This window comes from Nannospalax galili, unplaced genomic scaffold, assembly GCF_000622305.1.
Source record: "Nannospalax galili isolate Female #2095 unplaced genomic scaffold, S.galili_v1.0 scaffold318, whole genome shotgun sequence".
In the NCBI taxonomy this organism is placed as follows: Eukaryota; Metazoa; Chordata; class Mammalia; order Rodentia; family Spalacidae; genus Nannospalax; species Nannospalax galili.
In genome coordinates this window covers 4,730,480-4,753,406 of record NW_008341889.1, presented here as the reverse complement: position 1 = coordinate 4,753,406, position 22,927 = coordinate 4,730,480, and the positions used below count along the sequence as shown (strand labels likewise).

At 40.2% G+C, this 22,927-nt stretch overlaps 1 protein-coding gene across 4 annotated transcripts in view; it reads left to right on the top strand.

The window, feature by feature from the left end:
* The window catches only part of Fryl (FRY like transcription coactivator), a 269,494-nt gene that overhangs the window by 129,236 nt on the left and 117,331 nt on the right, over positions 1–22,927 (top strand). For all 4 annotated transcript variants that reach the window (XM_029565713.1, XM_029565714.1, XM_029565711.1 and 1 more), the window contains exons 4-6: positions 15,044–15,243; positions 19,396–19,449; positions 22,126–22,265. In XM_029565713.1, the coding sequence (XP_029421573.1) occupies positions 15,124–15,243; positions 19,396–19,449; positions 22,126–22,265 (314 nt within the window). In that variant the 5' untranslated portion in view covers positions 15,044–15,123. The remainder of the gene's footprint in view (positions 1–15,043; positions 15,244–19,395; positions 19,450–22,125; positions 22,266–22,927) is intronic.

Sequence of the window (22,927 nt, the reverse complement as noted above, 5' to 3'; positions counted from 1 at the left end):
ATTGATGTGTTTTATACAGATGGTACTGTGGTTGGAATGGAGAGTGGTCAGCGCTTGCTACATGAAGTCTGTTCATTTGCCAAGAGGTACGGAGAGATGTAGAGGAAGGATTTGGGGGAAGGACATAGGATTTTATTACTAACTTCTAAACTTAAAAGTTAGCCAGAGGCTGAGAAGTGGCTCGGTGGATGTCAAATGCTTGCCATACAAGTGTGAGCACTAGAGCTCTGATCCTCAGACTCTCCCAGAAAGGCCAGGCAGGTGTGATGACTGCCTGTAATCCTAAGTTTGGAAGGCAGAGATTAGACACTGTACAGGCTGGTTAGCTAGACTAGCTGAATTGGCAAGCTCTGGGTTTAGCGAGATATCCTACCTCATTAAACAAAGTGGAGAGTAATCAAGAAAGACACCAAAGATCAGCTTGCATGCATGTCCATATACACTTGTGCACCCACCCACATATACCCACACACATTGGAACATGTATACATATGCACATGTACCTTCCCAAATTAGCCAGGAAAAAATAGAGTAATAGGCTTCTTTAAGTAGTGCTGGGATTCGATAAGTAGGCTAGATATAGACTATTCATAAGGCATGGGGAAAATTACCAATGATTCTTTAAAGTCACAGATCATGGCAGATGGAAGGTTGATAGAGCACTAAGATAAGGTTCACAGCATGGGTAGTGAGTGTAATGACTGAAGCTGAAGGAAAGCCAGTCACATTTGACTTCTGTTTATTGATCCTTCATTGCTAGGGCTCTGCCCCATGGTGCACAGTTATTGTAATATCCCCAAACTGCTCAGTGGGCATCAGTTGTGGTGTTGAAGAAATAGGTTTCCTTACTAGGAGCTTTTGAAACTTAGTTATCAAAATTAATTTTCAGTGAAATCATTGTGTAGAGCCATCTCTTCTACTTTGGAATGGTATAAGGTGATCCTCATTGCGACAACTCTTGGGAATGTCTGGAAACTTAGAGATGCCAAGGCCCCAACTCCACAGTCTGATTTCAATTTAAAATATTGCCAGCAAAGGCCAGGATCAAATCAAGAAAGCTTACCTTTGTCAGAATGCAGGTTGGTATTAAATCTTTCCAAAGGGTCAACTCATAATAAACAGTGTTACAGGTAGATCTTTTTTTTAGAGATTTGCCAATTTCCTAATTTACAGTGAGGAATGGGCCAAGTGGACAGTGGTTCTGCAGCTGGCCATGGTCCCCTGATGCCCTTGATAAGCTCATGCAGAGAGCTAAATGCTCATGTATTGGTTGCATGGAGAAATGCACGCCCTGCCCCAGGGTTAGCATGCTCCAGATCTGTGCTGAGTGCTTCCTTCCTTCACTGGGCTGTACTTGGGTGGCATTCCCATTTCAGTCCTCAAACTGTGAAGTAGTCTGTTACCCTGTGCCTTTCCCACAGTAGATATGATTATTCTATTTAACATTTGCCATTCTGATATCTGTCTGTTTTATCTCAAAATCTCATTAGTAGTTTACATTTTCTGGGTGATACCAAGTTTGAGCATTTTTTTTTTTCATGTTTGTTAGGTTTTCAGATTTGTTTTTAATGTGGATTTTGTCTATTGCCAGTTTATCTCTGTGGCATTATCTTTTTCGTATAACTTTTCAAAAAACTCATACATCTCAGAAAATATAAAACATTCAATAAGTACTTTTTCAAATTTGTTCTTTCTTGTTTGTGATATCATTCACCTTAAGTATTTTAAAAAATTTTAAATATAGTTAGCTGGGCTGGAGAGATTGCTCAGTGGTTAAGAGCACTGGCTATTCTTGCAGAAGACCCGGGTTCGAATCCCAGCACCCACATGGTGGCTAACAACCATCTGTAACTCCAGTTCCAGGGGATCCAATGCCCTCTTCTGTTCTCCTTGGGCATTTCATGACATGGGTGCACTTACATGCAGGCAATACACGCATGCACATAAAATAAAAATAATAAAATATTTAAAAATGTGGTTATGATACCATTTAAAATGTTTTTAAGCCAGGCATGGTGATGCATGCCTTTAATCCCAGCATTTGGGAGGCAGAGGCAGGCAGATCTCTGTGAGTTCAAAGCCAGCCTGGTCTACATAGAGAGTTCCAGGCCAGGTGGGACTACAGGGATACCCTATCTTAAAAACACCAAAAAAAAAAAAGCTTTTAATACATTTGTTTGTTTGCTTATGTGTGTATTTCATTGTGCACATGTGGAGGTCAGAGGAAAACTTCCAGGAGTCAGTTCTCTCTTCCCACTCTGTGGATCCTGGGATCACATTCAGGTCATTAGGCATGACGGCAGCATCTTTACCCACTGAACCATCTCTCTGGTCCAGATACAGTTTTAAAAAACAAATAATTTTTTCTGTCTTGGCTAATGATCTCTTCTTGCTTTCTAATTTTCTTATTGCTTTTACTTATTAAACCTCTTAATTTTCTATCTGTAAGACTTTTTACAATTTTTTTATTTTTTATTTTATGTGTATGAGTGTATTGCCTGCATGATGGTAAGTGCCCCCATGTCATGCAGTGCCCACGGAGGACAGAAGAGGCCATTGGATCCCCTGGAACTGGAGTTACGGACAGTTGTTAGCTGCCATGTGGGTGCTGGGATTCGAACACGGGTCTTCTGCAAGAATAGCCAGTGTTCTTAACCACTGACCCATCTCTCCAGCCCCTATCTGTAAGACTTTTAAAAATTAATTTTAAACATCATGCCCATTGCCTTTTACTTTTGAATATAGGATCTATAATATTTTGGTAATATTTTGATTATTCTTATATTTTTATTATAATTTCAGTGCTCTGGTTGAGAAAATATTCTTTGTGTTTTTTTTTTTTTTTTAAAAATGACTCTTGTGGCATAACTTTCTTCCTGGTTTAGTCCAGTCATACTTTAATATAGTGTTATCTGTTATTACCTCCAAAAATAGTATAGATATGTGATTTGAATGGGGAATGTCCATGGGTGATTAAAGCTATTAAGGCGAGGTCTCTGGTTCTACTGTACTGTGAAAGAATGCCCTCAAGACAAGACCCCACCCACCTAAGTTTCCAAGTTGTGAAAGGAGAAAGCCCAATAGTTTTCTGCTCCTAGAAAACCACATCATATAAAAACTACTAGTAATGTGGATAGAGGAGGCCATTGTTCATCCCAAGCTGACAGCCTTACTCGATGATGTCATTTATGTGGTGCTGATTTTTAGAGGCATGAGAAATGCAAGAGTGAGGGGATCATTGATTCTTCCTCCTTGGTTTCAGAGAGCTGCTAAGGCTAGACAGCATGTTGTTGGAGAGTCACTGCATAAAGACGGCCCTTGTAGGCAGAGGCCCTGAGAGGTCATTGTGTGAGACTGTGAAGGTCAATCTTAGTTTACAGGGGAGACCAAGGTATTGGAGATGGTGGAACTATGGGACATCTACCAAGGAGAGCTGAATAGAGGGAGTGGTATCATCAGCCCAAGAGTGATGAATGTTGCAGGCAGCAAAGCTGGAGGGCTGAGCCATCTAAAGCCTTTTGGACTGAGGCTTATAGTTAAGAGAGTGCTTTGAGTCTAAGAACTTTGAACTTTTGAATAGTGTTGAGACTGTTAAGGACTAAGGGGATTTTTAAAGTTGAACTAAATGCATTTTATATTATGATATGACCATGAGCCTGTGGGGGCCAGGGTGTGAGTGGAATGTGGTGGTTTGAATGAGAATGTCTTCCATAGGCGCCAAGTATTTGAACACTTTGTCCCCAGTTGTGTGCTATTTTGGGAGGTTGAAGAGGTATGGCCTTGCTGGAGGAATTGAGTCACTTGGGGGTGGACTTTAAGAGTTCATAATTGTTCCCCATTTTGAGTTTGCTCTCTCGGCTTCCAATGTCTGGTTGAAGATGTGAGTGCTCAGCTTTCTGCTCCAGCTGCCTCCTGCCATGCCTCCCCACCACGGTTTATTCTTATCTCTCTAGAACTGTGAGCCCAATAAACTCTTCCTTCTATAAGTTGCTGTTCTATCACAGCAACACAGAAGTAACAACACCATTTTAATTGGAATTATGCTAATATATTAACTTTGTCAGAATCTACACTTGTGTTACCTCATCCTATCTATAAGTATGCCTTTGCTTGTGTTCCATTCTTTTATGTCCTTTAGGAAATCCTTGTTTCTGTATGTAAGTCTTTTATATTTCTAATTTTTAAAAATATTTTATTATTTTTATTTTATGTGTATGCTTGTATTGCCTGCATGTAGGTAATTGCACCCATGTCGTGCAATGCCTGCGAAGGACAGAAGAGGCCATCGGATCCCCTGAAACTGGAGTTATAGACAGTTGTTAGCTGCCATGTGGGTGCTGGGATTTGAACCCAGGTCTTCTGCAAGAACAATGAATGTTCTTAACTACTGAACCATCTCTCCAGCTCTACATTTCTAAATTTTTATGATTTTATACTTTGATAATTTCATACATATATACATATACACAGTGTATTTTGATAATATCTATTCCATGTCTCCTCCTAATCCCCCATAACCTTCGCTCCCCAACATTCCCCCAACTTCATGTCCTCTTCTTCATTCACACACACACAGACACATATATATAAAATAGCCCCCCCAAAATATATTTTTTAAATAACCCAATGAGTCCAATTAGTGTTGTCAGTATGTGCATGGGTGTATGTGCATGGGTGTGAGGTCATCTCCTGGATCATGGGTAGTCTAACAGTAGCCACATTTCCAAAGTGTCAACAACTGTCCATAGCTCTTCAACAAGAAGAGGGGCCTGTGACCCCTTCCTCTATCCATTCTGGAATGTTGACTGGCTTGATCTTGTGATGGTCTCATGCATATAACCTTAGCTGCTGTGAGTTCATTAGTGCCATGGCCATGTCTAGAAGACAGCATTTCACAGCATTCTTCCCCATCCTCTGGCTCTTACATTCCTTTAAACAGCCCCCCCCCCAACCCCGGTCTATGATGTTCCCTGAACCTGTTGAAAAGAGTTCATACAGATGTCCTGTTTATGGATGGGCACTCAGTCATGTATTCTCAGCACTTTGACCAGGTAGGAGGCTTTGCATTGACCATGGTTTACTTCATAAAGAGCCTTCTCTGACCAAGGCTGAAAGCATAGCTAGTTTATGGAGTGAATTTCTGGCACAGCTGTGCTGAGTTCAAGGGTAAAGATCTTAGTTCTTTTCTAAAATTTCCTCTAGGTATTTTCTATTTATAAATAGAAGACTTTTTAAAATCCATCTTCATTTCTAGGTGATTATTTTGTAGAAAGTTTCATGTGTTCTTTTCAATGTTTATAACAATGATTTAATTTTCTTATTGCTTTTACTTATATTATCTTGTAGCCTTCAATGTGATTTTGAATAATAAAGCAAGAACCAGCATCTATGTTTTGTTTCTGTTTTTAATAGACATAAGTATGATGCTTTGAAGCCTGTGTTAGTCTGCTTTTCATCATGGTAACAAAATGCCTGAGATAATTGACTTAAAAAGAGAAAAGTTATATTGTGGCTCCTGGTTTCAGAGTGTCTAGACCACGATTGGATGTGCCCGCTTTTTCTAGCCTTTGTTGGGGGAGCAGATGATAGTGGTAGGGAAAAGAGTAAACAAAAAAGGAAGAGGAAGTAGCCTGAGTCCCACAGTTCTCTGTGGGAGTACTCCTATTTACTTCACTGTGCCCTACTTTCCCTCTGGAAACTAAGCCTTTAACATATAGGTCTGTAGGGAGTATTTGACATCTAAACTATAGCATTCTACCCCCAGCCCCAAAGATTTATGTCTATATCACATTATGAAATGCATCCATACCATCTCCAAGAGTCCCTAAACTGTTAATCTTCCTGCATTGCCCCAAAGCACAGTCTCCTCTGAGACTGAAGGCAAACTCCGCTGTGAGCTCCTGTAAAAATCAAAAAGAAACTTCTGTACTTCAAATTCCATGCCTGGGTAGGCACAGGAGAAGCATGCTCATTTCAGAAAGAAGTAGAAAAAATAGTTCAAAGGGACTGGGCCTAGGCAAGACAAATCAACAGAGCAGACTTGAAATCCTAAAGCTCATGTTGAGGACCGGGGACCCATTGTGGAAAGTGGGTTCCTAAGGGTTGGGGCAGCTTTGCCCTCTGGCCTTACTCACTGCATATGGCTTGCATGGGCAGGTTTGCAGGTTGCCTAGGCTTCCACAGTAAGTGTTGTGCATTACCGGTACCTGTACCTTCTTGGGGTCTCAAGACTCCATAAACTAACCTGCTGGGGGCTAGGTGAAGGGACTTTCTGCAGACTATTTGACTTCCCAGGCTTTCCTTTGAAATCTTGGTAGATGCTGTCATCACTCTGTAACTCTTGCATTTGGTATGTATGCAAAACCAGCATTGTGAGGATGTTGCCCGGCTCTGCTATCAGCGATGCCAGGGCCCGCCTGAAACAGCCACAGCAGCCTTGGTTCATGCTTTTACCACAGCATGCAGGGAGGGCACCCCATGATTCTTTTCTAAAACCATTCTCCCCAGGAATGTCTTTAAAACACATATGTATTGTTGCATTTCCAAGCCTGAAGATAGACTTGCTGTTTTGGGGTGCACCCCTGAGGCAGGCTTCCCAGCGGCCTACTGCCCTTGTTTTCTCTGTGCTTTTTCTCAGGACTAACAACTGCGCCTTATTTAACGCACCTTTGCATGCACTGCTCGTCTAGCCAAGCTGTAAATTTTCCAAATCTTTTCTTGTTGACTTTTATTTTTTGAGATCAGATTATACCATGTAACTCAGGCACCACGTTTGTGTTTCTGCTTCAACCTTCTGAGTGCTAGGATTACAGGCATGTGCCACCTGGTTGCTCTTTAACCTCTGGATTCTCATTGTAAAACAATCATTAATAATGAATGTTGTGCTGCCTTGAAATCTCTGCCAGGTAAACTAGTCTATTACCTTTAAGGTTGGCTTCCCACCAAGTCCTGGGGCTTGGGCACAGTGATTTTGCCTTGTTGGCCACAGTGTAAGGAGGACCTGCCATTGGCCCTCCCCACAAGAGTTCTTATTTCCAGTGAAAGCTCATCAACATCACCTGTCCTGTCAGCATTTTGGTCTCTGAGCCCCTCACCAGAACTGTAAGTTCTGCTTACAGCATCTAGGCCTTTTCTGGTGTGTTCTTCCAAACTCAGATTTTTTGCCATAAATCAATTTCAAAGAGTTCTCCACGTTTGAGGTGTATAGTAATAGGAAAACTCATCCCGTCCTGTTTTTCCGTTTCTGTAGTAGCCTTTTATCATTATGGCAGAATAATTGAAATAGTCAACTTACAGAGAAAGAAAGGTGTTCTAACAGCTTTAGAGATTCCATTTCCTGACTGAGCAGTTCTGTTACTCTTAGGTGCCAGATAGCAATGGTCTGGACTCAAGGACACGTGACAGTCACCTCCTGCTACAGTTCCATACTGCCTTTTAGGGGTATACTCCTAATGTCTCAAGGATCTTCCACAGGCCTTTCTTCCTGAATATTCACAGCATCTTTCAATATTGCCACTCAGGAACTGAGGCTTTTAACCATTTCTTTCTGGAGCTATTAACCCTTCAGCTATAAAGCCCCCCGTCGTCCCCCCCCCACCCCTTTGCCCCAACATTTATAGATATACTGATACTTGCTGTTGGTGTTTCGTAGACATCTTTGTCTTCCTGTTTGCGAGTGCTGAAAACCATTAAATGTGCAGTTATATTTCTTTCCCAGGTAACTGTAGCCCAGACAGATGCTGTATTTTAAGGAATAATCCCAGGAAAGATGGAAGAGAAAGCACTCCTGGCCTCTCCTGGCCAGCTTTCTGTTAAGGAGGCTGAGGAAGGAAGTGCCCTGGTTTGGCTCTCTGTCTTCTCCCATCACCTCAATTGTAGAGGACCTAACCCCTGTGTGGACTTTGTTCCAAGTCTTAAGAGGTAGAAGAAATGACGGTGTACCCTTGTGCAGCCCCCTGGTTCAGGTGCTGGCTAGGCTAGGGCCTGTGGGGTTCTCATTAGTATCTCACATCAGTCCTTTCCTGTGCTGGTTTCCAGGCTTGTGTTCCAGAACAGAAGAATCGGCCACAGTTGTGTTTGCACTGGCAGAGAGTTATCTTTATGAGGGGAGGAGTAGAAAATAAAAACCACTTTGTTGTTGCTTCAGATACGTACTCATCATGGACATGTAATTCTTCTTGTTCATTTGCTAGAGGGGAAGCGAACGAGGCTAAACCATTTGACCAAGTTTACAACCAAAATTATTAGCTAAGGCAAGTCTCAGGCCCCTGTCTGACTCTTAGGCCTATGCATATTTTCAAAAACATTTTTTATTCATTCCTTGAGAACCTGATATATTATGTATTCTGATCCTAACCCCACCCCTTCCCAGGCTCTTTCCAACTCCATATACTTCTTTTTTTTTTCTTTTTAATACCTACTGAGTCCAATTAATGCTGCTCTTATGCACATGGGTTTGGTGCCACCCATCAGAGCATGGGCAGCCTACCAGGAGCCATGCCCCATAATTAAGAAAACAGACTCTCCCTCATCCAGCAGCCATCAACTGCCAGTAGCTCTCAGCTAGGGGTGGGGGTTGTGTGAGCCCCTCCTCTGTACATTCATGCATATTAATTTTAATATAATATTTTAATGAATTCTTTGAGAAGCTCATACAATGCATTTTCATCATGTTCACCTCCCACTCCTCCCCTTAACTCCTCCCAGATCCAGTCCTCATCTCTCTACCCTCCCAACTTCATGTCCTTGTTTTATATTTTGTTTTGTTCTTTAACCACCCTAGTCCAGTTTGTGCCACCATATACTCATGGGTATGGAGTCTTTCACTAGAGCATGGTCAACCTTCCAGGGACTGTACCCCTAAAGAAAAATGGCTCTTCCTCCCCAAGAGGCCATCAACAGTTCATAGCTCCTCAGTTAGGAGTGGGGATTTGTAAGCCCCTCCTCACTCTATGCTAGAATGCTGGCTGGCTTGGTCTTGTGCAGGAAGTCACATCTACTGTGAGTTCATGAGTCCAAGGGTCCTATCAGGTCTAGAAGACATTGTTTCAGTCTCTGACCTCTAGCTCTTAGAGTGTTTCTTCCTCCTCTCCTGTGATGGTCCCTGAGGCTTTTGGGGGCTGTGATATGGATGTTCCATTAGTGGCTGACACTTATCCTCTGCACTTCAGCCAGTTGTGGGTTCTTGTATTAACTGCCACCCAACTGCACAAAGAAATTTCTCTGATGAGGAATTAGCATTGCACTAATCTCTGGGCATAGAAATATGAATTTAGATGACAATTTGATGCTATGTCCATTTAGCAAAATAATTGTAGTAGGATTTTCCCTGGGACCTGTGAGCTCCTCAACCATGCGGTTTTGGCCAGATTTATAGTACTAGGCATATGTTTCCTCTTCTGAAATGGGCCTTCAATTCAAGCAGAAAGTGGTTGGTTACCCAATAGCGGTCATGCCACTATTGTACCCATGGGCATGTCCTGCCACACTAGTCATTATTCCAGTCACAGGGCTGACAGCTGGTTAAGACTGTTAATGACTCTTCCCCACCAACCTCCACCCCCACCTCCCCAAACAGGCAGCATAGCACCTTCCAGTACTGTGAAAGCTAGCCAGCAAGGAGGAAGCTTCTAGTCTGTACCAGCTTGATTTCTCTTTCTTGGGACCAGAGTATATCATATCTTCAGCATTAGAGTCTTACATTCAAGTTCTGGTGGGCAACCCAAAACACCAGCAATAGCCTGTATTGTTTGGGGGAATCTCTGGGACACTTCTGACCAACAACTTGAGGGGAGGTATCCTACATCTGGCATTGGGCTTTTTATTTGGCAACCTATGGATTCTGTGATGAGCATAATCCCCTGGGTAGGGTAATTACAATTAAACTTTCATATGAAACAAACCCTTTTATATATCACATATATATTTAAAGTATATCATCTCTAGGTATTTAGAATAGTTTCTGAGCTGAGCTCCTAAAGGTTCCATAAGAATGCAAGAACATCATACCTCTTGGATTCGCTGAGGGAATAATGGTTTATTTAGATGAAGGGTCATTTTTCTTGAGCTTTATAACATATGCTATTTCTGTGTAGACTTCAAGTAAAAAGCATTGAACACATGCCAAAGATGTCACAGGACTTCTATGTTTAGAAACTGTTTTCAGTGGGAATAGCTTAGATTAGGATAAATAAACATTTCAGAGTAGCTGTTCAAAAAACAAGCAAAAGTTTTAACTTTGCTATCCATTAAATTGATTCAGAAGCCAAAACACTGAATTGACTAGTGAGAGAAAGTGATTTCATTCACACAAAATAGAAGCACAGTATTTAGGGATAGAATTAATAAGATTTAGATAGATGTTCTATCATGGGAAGACTACTTTGTGTACAGACTTGTGAAGGGAACAGCAGCTTCTGAACATGGACTCATAAAGGTTCCAGTATTTTTTAAATTAACGTGTGGCTATATATAACTGTGGAAGTGTGAGTGACAGTAATTCTGTACCTAGGAATATGTGTGCCAAAAGATACTAACACCTACTCCAAAGCTACAGCAATCAGTATCATGGATCAGACCCAGAAATAGATGGGTAGTAAGCAGAGTAGAAGACCCGAAAAGCATATTCGAGTATGCATTTAGTTTATGATGATAAAATCAGTGGTAAAATTTCAGTAAAGAAACCTAAAGTTATTAAATATAATATCAGTAGTCCAAAGGAACTCCAAGTGGATGGCAGATTAAATAGAATAAATAAAATGAACACAGAGTTACAAGAACCAGAGGTAGATATTTATCTAACCAAAGTGAATTTTTTCTCTTTTTAACCCTTTTCACTCCAAATAGATGAGAAGATTCAACCAAAATGTTTGACTTTGTAAATAGTGTGTTAGTGACCTATGTGGATCTTTAAAGACAAAAAGGATGCATCGGAATAAAAAATTAAGTTACTGATGGGAAGCCCTTAGAAACTAGGACTTGAGTTTACATTCTAGGGTGGCTCTCACATGTGACCAGTGACGTTAATTTGGAGTCAGTTTCTTCCCCACATAAAGAGGAATGCATTCAGTGTTGTTCTTGCCAGGAATTTTATTAGCTGGTTTTTGAGCTGTTAGCTTCTTTTATTGAGTGATAGGCATTTAAGATTCTTTCACCTTGGGCCGACAAGATGGCACCATGGGTAAAGAAGGCACTCGCTGCCCAGCCTGATGACTGAGTTTGAACCCTGGGACCTACATGGTCAAACAAGAAAACCAACTCTGGTCGGTTGTCCTCTAACCCCTGCATACGCACAGTGGTACTCAGATGTACACACAGACATACATACACATACACACACACACACACACACACACACACACACACACACACACACACACACACTCGCAATAAATAATGCAACAATTTTTAAAAAAGGGTCCTCCTTTTGTGGCTTGGTAGCTAGTTTCCATATGGGTGCCGAGTGAGTCACGTGGCTGCATCCATCCACCTGCTGAAGAACATCTTGGTTATATCTGTTTTGGCAGCCCCAAGCAAAACTGCTATAAACACTGGTGCACAGGTTTTGGTGTAGACCTTAGTTCTCAGTTCCTTGAGGTAAAAACAGTGAGCAAGGGAGCTGGGTATATTATGGGAAGAATAAGTTTGGTTTTTTGATAAGAAACACTAAGCCATGTTCCAATGAGCTTGTCCCATTTTGCATTTGTCTCAACCCTCCTTCACAAGATTTGGTGGCTCTGGAGCTTAGCCATTCTCATGGGCAGAGGCAGCTTACTGTTGGTACTTCCCTGAGCACATGAGGCTGGACATCTTTTCATGTGCTTGTTTTCCATCTGTGAGTCTTCTTTGTGAGGTCTGCTTAGACCTTGTGCCTATTTTTAAATTGGCTTGTTTTTCTTACTGTTGTTTGTGTATTTTGCATACAGATTCTTTATTCAATGTTTTTCACAACCTTTTTCTCCTTGCCTGTGACTATTCTTTTCATCTTCTAGCATTGCTTTGTGCATAGCAAAAGTTTGGAATAAATTGCAGTAATAATTTTTTCCTTTCATGGATCATAGTTTTCGTATTTATGTAAAAAGCTTCAATGAACTCAAGATCTCCTAGATTTTTCTTCTGTCTTCTAGGAGTTTTATAGTTTTGCATTTTATGTTTAGGTCCATGTTCCATTTACAGTGAATTTCTGTGGAAGGTGGAAGTTCTGTGTCTGAATTCTTTTGCTTTTTTCCCTTAAACATGTGGGCGTCTAGTTGTTCCAGCACCATTTGTTGAAAAGTTTCCTTTCTTCCTTTGTCAAAGATCAGTTGACTGTATTTGTGTGTGCCTATTTCTGGGCTGTCTGTTCCGTCCCATTGACTTGTCTATTCCTTTGCCAATAACACAATGTCTTGATTATGGAGCTTTATAATAATTCTTGAAGTCAGGCAATGTCAATCTTCGGACTTTATTCTTCAATATTGTGTTGTTTATTTCTGGGTCATTTCTCTTGCTATACAAACTTTAGAATCAATTTGTTGATATCCATGAAATAACTCTGCCTCAGGATCACTTTTTAAGCTAATTTTGATTTGATTTTTAAGGTCATATTTTTTTAACCTTTATTCTTGTTCCAAGGCCATTTACCTTACTCCTTTCTTAGGTGATCATCAAAACTTATTGTTAATGACAAGAATAAACAGCTCTATAGTACTCTGTTACATTTCTGTATTACATAAACCTTTATGTAAATATTTATGTGATGTATCTGAGATCTATAGCTCTGTGACTAGAGTAGTGATTTTTTTTTTTTTTTCTGCGCAAGCACACAGGGCTTCAGATTTCCCTGGAGTTAAAGATGTAGATGCTGGGACTCAAACCTAGGTCCTCTGTAAGAGCAATCAGTGGCCTTAACCACTGAGCCGTCTCTCCTGCACTTTTTCTCCTTTCGTACTAGTAATAGAACAAGTATTTGCTAAAGGCCCACTGAGACATAAATGGAAATAAGTTATTTTAACTTATCAAAACGCTTGGTGTTTATGAAATTTTGAGTTTTCAAAATTGAGATATTGAGTTTTTAGCTTTCCTAAAACTTTGGGCTTTCTTGGCAAGTACCTTTCAATATACAATCATGACATCTAAAATAGCCTACTGCCAGAAGTGGGCAGGAGTACAGACCTGAGGTTCAACATGCCATTGGGAGCACTCTTAATGTGCCAAAATAATTTTAAACTTTTAAGATCTGCTCTTCCCACAATGACACTTGTTAATAGATGCTCTTCTTAATAATGCACAATATTGGAGCAGGGCACCTAGGAAACAAACACATTGCTGTTTGAAATAATGTGTACTGTGTTCAGGGATGGTGTAGTTTTGGTTTGGATTGTTTTTATTATACAGTTTTCCTTTTTGAATGCAAAACGTATTTTAAGTTGGTACAATAAAAGATACTTATTTTTAGATTCAGTGTTAACAATTGGCAATAATCTTTAGATTATTGCTATAAGTTTTAATGTCTTTAGATATTGTTTTGCAGAGTAGGCTTTAAATTTTTTTTTTTTTAACTTTGTTTTCTTTTGTTTATTTGGTTTGGTTTTTTGAGACAGTGTCTCCTGTAGCCCCATCTGGCTTGGAACTCACTATGTAGAACAGGCTGACCTCGATATTACAGAATCCACGTAGCCTGGCTGAATTTATAGATTTCTTAACAAATTTATTGTCCTTATGCTATATACAGGCACAGATGTTTGGTGTTCTGCTTCCCCTTTCAAGCATGGAGTTAATTGTTTGACAGTTACTTAGATGGAGAAGGCAGGAGCTGAAGATCATGTTGAAGGAGAGGCACAGACTTTCGGATTCTCCAAGAATATCTATCTAGGCCAAGAGAGGTTGTGCAAGCTAAAGGTAGACTACAAGGTATATTCAGCCTCAGATTGGGAGCTGGGCATGACTGGATGAGTTCCAGGCAGGAAGTGAAGTAGGCTGCTCAGCAGTCAAGAGAGCAGTGGCGAAGCTGTATGCCATGCAGTGGTGTGCTCTCTTTTTCCATCAAGCCTGATGCAACTTATTCCTTCCTAGACACTGTACCGTCTTCATCTTAAGTAGATGGCTCCATTGTCCCGTGAGTGGGTCAAGTAAAAATCCTATGAGTTAATGTTAATTCCTTCCCCACACTTCCATATCAAACCCACAAACATTGGACAGGTCTTAGAGCCATTTCCTTCACCATCCTCACAGCCCCAGCTCTGACCATGTCACTTGGATCTCTCCACTGGCATCCCTAACTCAGTGTTTGTGTTTCCCAGACACATTCTCTCGAGAAGCCAGAGCGATTTTTTATAGAGTGCTCAAATCCTATCCCTGTCCATGTTACTGCTTCCCGGAAACGCTCTTCACAGAAGCTTAAAGGACCCTCTATGCTCTGTACCCTCACCCTCTCTCGCATCACCCTCCACCCCTGTTCCCTTTCTCAGTCTTTTTGTTTCTCAAGCATGTGCATTCAGTCTTGTACATTCTGTTCCCTGTGCTTTGCCCTGCTGCCTCCCCTGCCCCCCACATCATTTATTTAAACTTGCAATCAGGAATAGCTTCTTCAGTGAGACCTTTGTAAGCATGCTTTCCAAAGTAGCATCTTTCAGCCTAACCCCACTCTTGGTCCACTTATTCGTTTCTCTTTTATTTCCTTCATTGCTTTTGACTATTGGGCCAAAATCCATTCATTTAGTACATACTTGTTGTGTACCTAGGGTATGCCAGGCACTGTTCTAGGTATATTGGGAATCGTCTATACTCAAAAAGTTCAAATGAAAATTCTTGATCTTTGGGAACTCTCATGAGTAGTGTGTAGAAAGAACTGGTACTTACTAAGCATGATCTAGAACTGCATTGTAGATATGTTAGGCAGGTGTTAGAGTGGCAAGCTTAACCAAAAAAAAATGGAGGATGGTAACAGACTGGGTGAACTGGCTGGGATGAGCTGGGTGGAGTTGGCAGATCTGGTAAGGTGGATATGGTAGGTTTCTTTGAGCTGATTGTTAACGTAGGGTTCTTTTGTTTCTTTGACATTTAGCTTCAGCACCAGTCAGCAAAGTGAATAAGTACTGTGCTTCTTCCAACTTTCATTGCACTTTGGGAAGAAAGAATATCATCATGTCAAACATTACAATTGACCCCGATGTCAAGCCTGGTGAATATGTCATCAAGAGCCTCTTTGCAGAATTTGCTGTTCAAGCTGAAAAGAAAATTGAAGTTGTAATGGCTGAACCCTTGGTGAGTAGAGTGATCTATAAATCTTTAAAAAAATTTTTTTTAAACTTTTGCCTTAGCCATTATAATAGAAATTTTCTCAAGGAAATAATATACTTGAAAAAATATTAAGAGTTAGGATTGTAGTTAAGTGCTGATCCAGAAAACTATAGTGGCTTCCAAATCTACTTTGATAAATTTTTGCTGATCACTAAGGAACAAAAATGACCTCACCAGTGAAAATTATGAAGCCAGAAAAAATGTAACAGGAAATAAATGAAAAGTTAAATCATTCTGCCAAACTTATAATAAACTTAGACTACTAAGCCAAACCCATAATAAATTAATAAACATTTTATTTACTTAATTTTTTAAAGTCTGGGTCTCATGTAGCTCAGGTTAGCTTTGAACTTGCTCTGTAGCCAAGGATGACCTTGAATGCCTGATCCTTCTGCCTCCACCTCCCAAGGATTAATATGTACCTGACTTACCTATTTTTATACTTATAGCACATGAGGAGTACTTAGAGAGTATGAGGAACTGTTTGATTAGAGGCTCTGAGGAAGAGGAAGAAAAAGAACAAAATAAATCGTTGGATTAGGTTCTGAAGAGTTATAAATCCTACCATGGTAAATAGCATAGTGTTAGATATCTGAAGATAAAATATATTAAGAGTTAGAGATTATTGTAAGTAGTTAAGCTGGAATGAAGTATGTAGCAGGAGAAAGTGATTGAAGAATCAATAGAATTTGACAAGTATTAAATAGAAGTAGCATTTCAGTTACAGTTTAGGGTTTAAATAGTTTATTATTTTTATTTCATGTATATGAGTGTATTGCCTGCACGTATGTAAGTGCACTTGTGTTGTGCAGTGTCTGTAGAGCTCTGAAGTAGGCATTGGATCCCCTGGAACTGAAGTTATAGACAGTTGTTAGCTGCCATGTGGGTGCTGGGAACTGAACCCAGGTCCTCTGCAAGGGCAGCAAGTGCTCTTAACCACTGAGCCATCTCTCCAGCCTGTATCTATTGTTTTTTTTTTTTTAACAGTCTGCTGCTAATCCTTCCAAACTTGCCATTTGTTCCTTCTAGCACAGTGGTCCTACACTAAGCTAAATGCATACTTATTTTGCTGTGTGTCTGCAGTGACGATATGGTAGTTTGTACACACTACGTGTCAATATGTATATATACATATATGTATATATTTGTGTATATATGTAACTATATCATATCATGGTTAGTTCTATGTCTCCTCTGGTATGCGTTACTCGTTACTCGATGCAAGAACCAGGTGCCCTCTGCAGTACTTACTAGCTATGTGTAGATACTTGATAAAGGTTTCTATTTGAATTTAATGTTAAGAGGTATTCCAGTTTGGTTTCTGTTGTTGTGATGGATACTGTGACCAAACGCAACTTGGGGGAAGAAAGAGTTTAAAGAACTTACATGTATGAGGATCACAGTCCATCATTGAGGGGACTCAGGGCAGGAACCTGGAGTCAGGAACTGAAGCACAGACCATGGAGGAATGCTGCTTACTGGCTTGCTCTCCTGGCCCATGCTCAGTCTGCTTTCTTATTCAACCCAGGACCACCTGCCCAGGGGTGGCACTGCCCACAATGAACTGGGCCTGACTACATCAATTGGCGATCAAGAAAATGCCCCTGCAGACATGACCATAGGCCAGTCTGATGGAGGTAGTTTCTCAGTTAAGGTTCCCTCTTCCCAGGTGACTCTAGTTTGTGGCAAGCTGACCAAAACTAACCAGCACAAGAGATATGTCTGTGGTGTGTTTTTCTAAGAAGACATGCCATGCATGAGTCTAAGCAGAGTTTCTAATACTTCTTCAGAATTGTCAATGCTATTTTACTCATTTGTTTAAAAGGCTCTTTGAAGCCGGGTGTGAGCATGCATTTAATCCCAGCACTCAGAAGGCAGAGGCAGGCAGAACTCTGAGTTCCAGGCCAGCCCCACTATAGGGAGACCCTGTCTCAAAAAGACAATAAATAAATAAATAAAAAAGAAAAAATTCAATTCAAAATGGATCAAATACCTGAAACTCTGAGACTGCTAGGGGAAAACACTTCAAGATACAAGAATAAGTAAAGATTTTCTGGAAAAGACTCTAATTTCACAGGAAGTAATTCCAAGAATTGACAAGTACGATTGTATCTCATAAAAAAGGAGATAATTTTTTTTTTTTTTAAAGTACCTACTTAAAGCCAGGTGTGGTGGCACATGCCTTTAATCCCAGCACTCAGTAGACAAGGCAGGCCTGGTCTACATAGTAAGTTCTAGGCCAACTGGGGCTACAGGGAGACCCTGTCTCAAAAAGAATAAATAAATAAATAAATAAATAATAAATAAATAAATAAATAAATAAGGGGATTTCAGAGCTATCTGCTCTGTAATCTTGAGATGAGATTATAAAATTAAGCTTAGTAGTGGTGCAGATTCCATGACTGCATAGATGCTGCTATCCCATCATCAACAGTTTGAGGAAAGCGGCATTTCTGCTTACTCTTTCTGACATACCAGGAATCCCCCCCACCCCCAGTCCTCATCATGTCTTAAAGATTTTTGCCCATTAGACTCCCATATACCAAAGCAGTTCCTTCTTATCTAGGTCAGAGCTCTGGCAGCTTCTTTTCATTTATATCCAGTCTGGATAGATTGGAAATCCATAACATCAAGCTAATGAAGATGCATTGAATCTATTCTGTGATTGTGTATAGATTATAGCTTTAGATGATCGGCTGCTATAACTTCATCCATTTTGAAGTTTATTCGCAACCCTCTGGGGTAATAAGTAGCCACCCAGGCTGATTCCCTAGCCTTATAGCCTGTTTAAGGAAAGCAGTACCCAGGGCTTGTCAGGTGAATGGATGCTGGCCTGGCTCTCAGTCAGTCAGGACCGTAGGGTATGGAAAAGCACCAAGGTAAGTGGCTTTTGCTAAAAGAACTTAATCTGCCACTAAAACTATAGGATTGGCCTTCTTATTCCCATATTAGAAACCATAAAAAAGGCAGCTAAGGAGGCCAGGAGTGCCAAGCAGCAGCTGACCTGGGTTTGGGGCCACGATTTCATTTTCATTTTAGGAGGAAGATTCAGGAAGAGCAATTACTGATGGAAATTGCAGCCTGCGTGCTGTGTAAACCAGTATTTTTTCCTAAAAGAAGATGGATCTATCTTGGCTAATGACTCAGGCCTTTCCAGGCTTACCTGTTAATCATGATGATTGCTGGTGACCAGAGGAAAAGAGGGGGGTGGTGGGAGGAGTTAGCTAATCACCTGCTGATTTAGACCTTGTGTATTTTGTTTAGGCCCAGCATTTGAAAAGCTCTACAATTGCTGTTGTCATTTGAGAATATATGTGTCAGTTTTATGATCAGTTGCTCCAAACTGTATCTTCCCCCAGCATGTTTATTTTAGTATGTTCTGCTTTTAAAATGAGGCACTAAACAGCTCACTGGAGCCCCAGTGTACATGATGAATCTTTTGGACCATGATCTTCAGCTTGTAATAATTGAGAGTGACAACATCACCTCTTTCTCTGGGGGCCATTCAGTTTCCCCCAAGAGTTTCCTGCAGAACCCAGAATGAGATGCTTTGAGCTTTGGCTGCTATCATGCTGTAGGTTTTGCTGTTTAGTGTATAAATGCTTCCTCAGCCTGCCTGTCTTCAGGATGGTGCCTCATCTTCAGTCGTTGCCTTCTGGCAGTTAGCGCCTCTGTTTTGCCTGTCCTTAGAAAAGGCTCTATGGTTAAAGTGGAAGGATCACCAGGTCCCTAAGCATTTGGGAAGGAATATTTCAGATTCTACTTTTAAAACAATTATTCAACAAACCCTCTTTTCCCCTCATCCGAGACAAGGTTTCATTTATTTCAGATTAACCTTGAACTCAGTATGTGGATGATAACCTTGAACTTCTTCTCCTCCTGCCTCCACCTCTGGAGTGCTAGGATCATCCATGCACCACCTAGGCTTATGCAGAGCTGGAGATTTGAACCCAGGACTTTGTGCATGGGAAGCCAGCAATCTTCCAACTAAACTGCACCCAGAGTCCGTTTATTTTTTCTTTGCTATAGTGGTTCTTTCAGAACACACAAGTTCAAACCGTTGCTTACATAGAAACCCTCTAATATTTTGTATTTGTATTTTATTTTTTATTATAGGAGAAGCTGTTATCCAGATCTCTTCAGAGGGGTGAAGATCTGCAGTTTGACCAGGTACCTCAATTGGGGCGGGGGTAATAGTCTTTCCTCAAAGAAATATGTCAGTCCTAATCTAGTCCAAGTATGTCCAAGATTGAGAATGTCCTTCATCTTGTTTAGAGAACCTGGAGAATCTTTATATGTTAGATCTTTCTGGGATTGTTCGATTTTAAATCCCCCCATCTTGTCTTTTATACCAGTTCACATCTATAGTCTTTCCATAATTTTATTTTACCTCTTAACATTTGTTTCTACCTATTCTGGCTCTTGGAAAACCTGTATGTAGAATTCTAATATCTAAAACCTCACAGGCTCTTCTTCTGTTAATTTTTCTTCTTGTTGAGATTAAATTGTTGACTCACAGTCTTTTATCATAATTGTTTTATTACATGTTGATTGTTTGAAAGAGCCGTTAACTTAATTTAGCATTCTGTTGTCCTCTAGTATTTACAGACCACTTTATCCAACATATCTAAGAAAAAGAAGTTAGTGTTCATATTAGATTAATTAATTAGATAAAGAAGACTGGTTAGGATTAGTTGGTGGAGACTTACCAAAATTCAGTGTTCCAGAATCCAACTCCAATTTTTCTAAATCCTTTTCACCAAGAGTAGATTCTACAAAGGAACACCAGTGTTTCCCTGCTCTCTAAGAGACAATACTCCATATATTCCGAGTAGACTAATCTACAAAGAGCCATGAATGACAAGGTCAGTCCTTGTTATGCGTGCTCTGCACAGCCTGCACCTCACAGGTCATTTGCATACTGACTTCATTAGTCAGTGTATAATCAACATATGAAATCTGATTAAACATCATCTTCAGGAAAACTTCCATTTTAAAGCAATGAAAAATGGTCAGTAAAAACTATAAATGACTGCTGAAAAGAGTAATGTTTTTCCTCACGGAAAAATGCTGTATGTGATAGATACTGTCTTAGTATATGTTTATAGGAGCAGATGATATTTTAGTCCTCTTTCTTCAGCTATTAAATGAAATTTCCTTTGATCTATACTACTTAGTTTTAGTAAAATGTCATTTTTTAACAAAGGAAAATAGAATTAAGAGCTGCTTCTCCATTAATTCCCTATATTACAAAGTATATCAAATTGTAATTTATAATAAATGGATGACTGAAGGAAGTTAGAATTCATTATTTTTAAAAAAAAGGCCCACCAGATTAAGTAATGAGAAAGAACTTGTGGGATTGAACAAACTATGCCATTGATTTCTATCTCCCTAGATAAACTATATTTGAAGTTTTGTGAGAATTTGAAATACCAGGGAATGAATTTGTTTGATTTCTAGAGATACCAGTTTATCTTTGTTAAAGGACTCTTCCTCTGGTCACAGAACTGAAAGAGACTTTGAATAGTCCTGCAGCTTACATGTTTTAAGAAAAATCAACAATGTCCCATGGAGGGTATTTGACTATATGCTGGTTTAAAAATATTAATTTTATGGTTAGTGGTTTGAATCAGTTACAGAAATGCTTGTGAAGAAAGTAAATGTTCCTTGGGATCCCTAAAGAGAGGCATGTCTATGGATGGCTGCTCACCATAGCTAGTTTCCACAGTTGGGTTTGTTTAAGAAAGGAATCTATAGTTTGGTGTGCTAGTCAGCTTTCCATCACTGTGACAAAATACCTGAGATAGTCAACTTAGAAGGAAGCAAGGTTTATTTTGATTCATGGTGTCAGAGGTTGCAGCTGGGGTCACTTGATCCTGTTACTTCCTGCCTGTTGGGAAGTATATCCTGGTAGGAGCATGTGACAGAAGAGGCCTGTTTGTTATGATGGTCAAGAAGTGAAGAGAAAAACTGGAAGCTAGAATCCCAATATCTCAGGACCTGTCCCTAGTTGACCTGACTTCCTTTCAGGAGTTCCCAGCTCTTAAAAATACCACCACTTACAGTGTAGCAGTAGTCTGGCACTAAACCCTTAACACAGAAGCCATCAAGAGCCATTCCAGATACAAGCTCTGGTATTCAGATAGTATCAGGGATATGCCACATTTAGTGACACTTTGCCACACTATGCATATCTTTATGCCATCTATCTATATATCCTAGGCATTAGAAGTTTGTTTTCAATGAGTTGCTAACATTGTTAATTTGTGGATCTCTGTCTGAGCAATTACAATCCCTGTCAAAGTAGCCCACTGTAAGATGGAGCCTTTCCCACCATTCCAACATAATGTAATCTCTGTTTCTACATTTTGTCAAGTAGAAACTGGAAGTATTTTGGAATCTTTCATTTACACAGCACAGAGGTGCTAGTGGGGCAGAGAAGAGCTGATTCAAAGAAGCTCTGGCTCACATGCTTATGAAAGGAAGCAGTGGTCTGCTCCTGTTTTCCCTCACTGCTGTCCCAGGGATATCACGTGTATGACCAGGGGTGTAACTGATTGTCCTGACTTTATATACGCAAGTGGCATATGGAGGCAGGAAGAAGATGGAAAGCTACTGAACTAAACTGAATGATTTTGAATAAAGTTTAATAGTGGCTAAAACTTAGCCTGATTTTATTTAATTACATGGCTAACCCCTTGGCTTATATTTCAGCTTTAAAACATATTTTATTACATTTGAATTACTATGTTTATTCATTTCTGCAGGGTGACTTAGTAGGGTTAGAAGTGTGGTACATGGCGCTGTGTTTTATTTTGCATTTGACTCTGTCTTGTGTTTCAGTTGATAAGCTCTATGAGCTCTGTAGCTGAGCACTGTCTCCCCTCCTTACTCCGCACCTTGTTTGATTGGTACCGACGCCAGAATGGAACTGAAGATGAATCTTACGAATACAGGCCTCGATCTAGCACAAAGTCTAAGGGGTACGTGACTTCTTTTCCACTTTTTTACCTGGAATCAAAACACCTGTAGTAGAGGGAGTGAAAGGGTTACCAACCAGAGGTTGGCATGGTTTGGCCACCAAGCATAGATTACTTGTAGTGCTATAAACAGAGTGCTTTTAATTTATGTCTTTGTTGTAAGCCCGTGTTCATGGTGGTAGGAATGAGGAAAGAGTTCACGCTTAAACTAGAAGTCCAAAGGAGGCATCAGTTCAATCACTTGCAGCTTGTACTACCTAACACCAGAATCAGTTATGGAAACGGCAATCCCAAGAGAGCCAGCCCGGTCATTCAGTGTGGAATTTGGACAGTCAGAGATAAAGTGAAGAAGCAACTCAAAGAAGGTCCAGCTCTCATGTTTATGAAGGGAAGAATTATGATATAGTAAGAACAAAACAATTTGTACTGAAGTCGTAGAACTTATCTTTGCTTCCAAATTTCCCAGGAGATCTTGGGTGATGTAGAACATCTTCCAACAATGGCTGGTAGTTTACTGCTATTGGACTTTGGTGGGTGCCATACGTGAATTTCACCTTAAATTTGTGAGAAATTACTTCATGTTGTATTTTCATCTAGAAATGAAGGGGAAAATATGAAGCCCTGCTAGGTTGTCTAGATGAAATTTAAAATATTTTTCTTCCCTT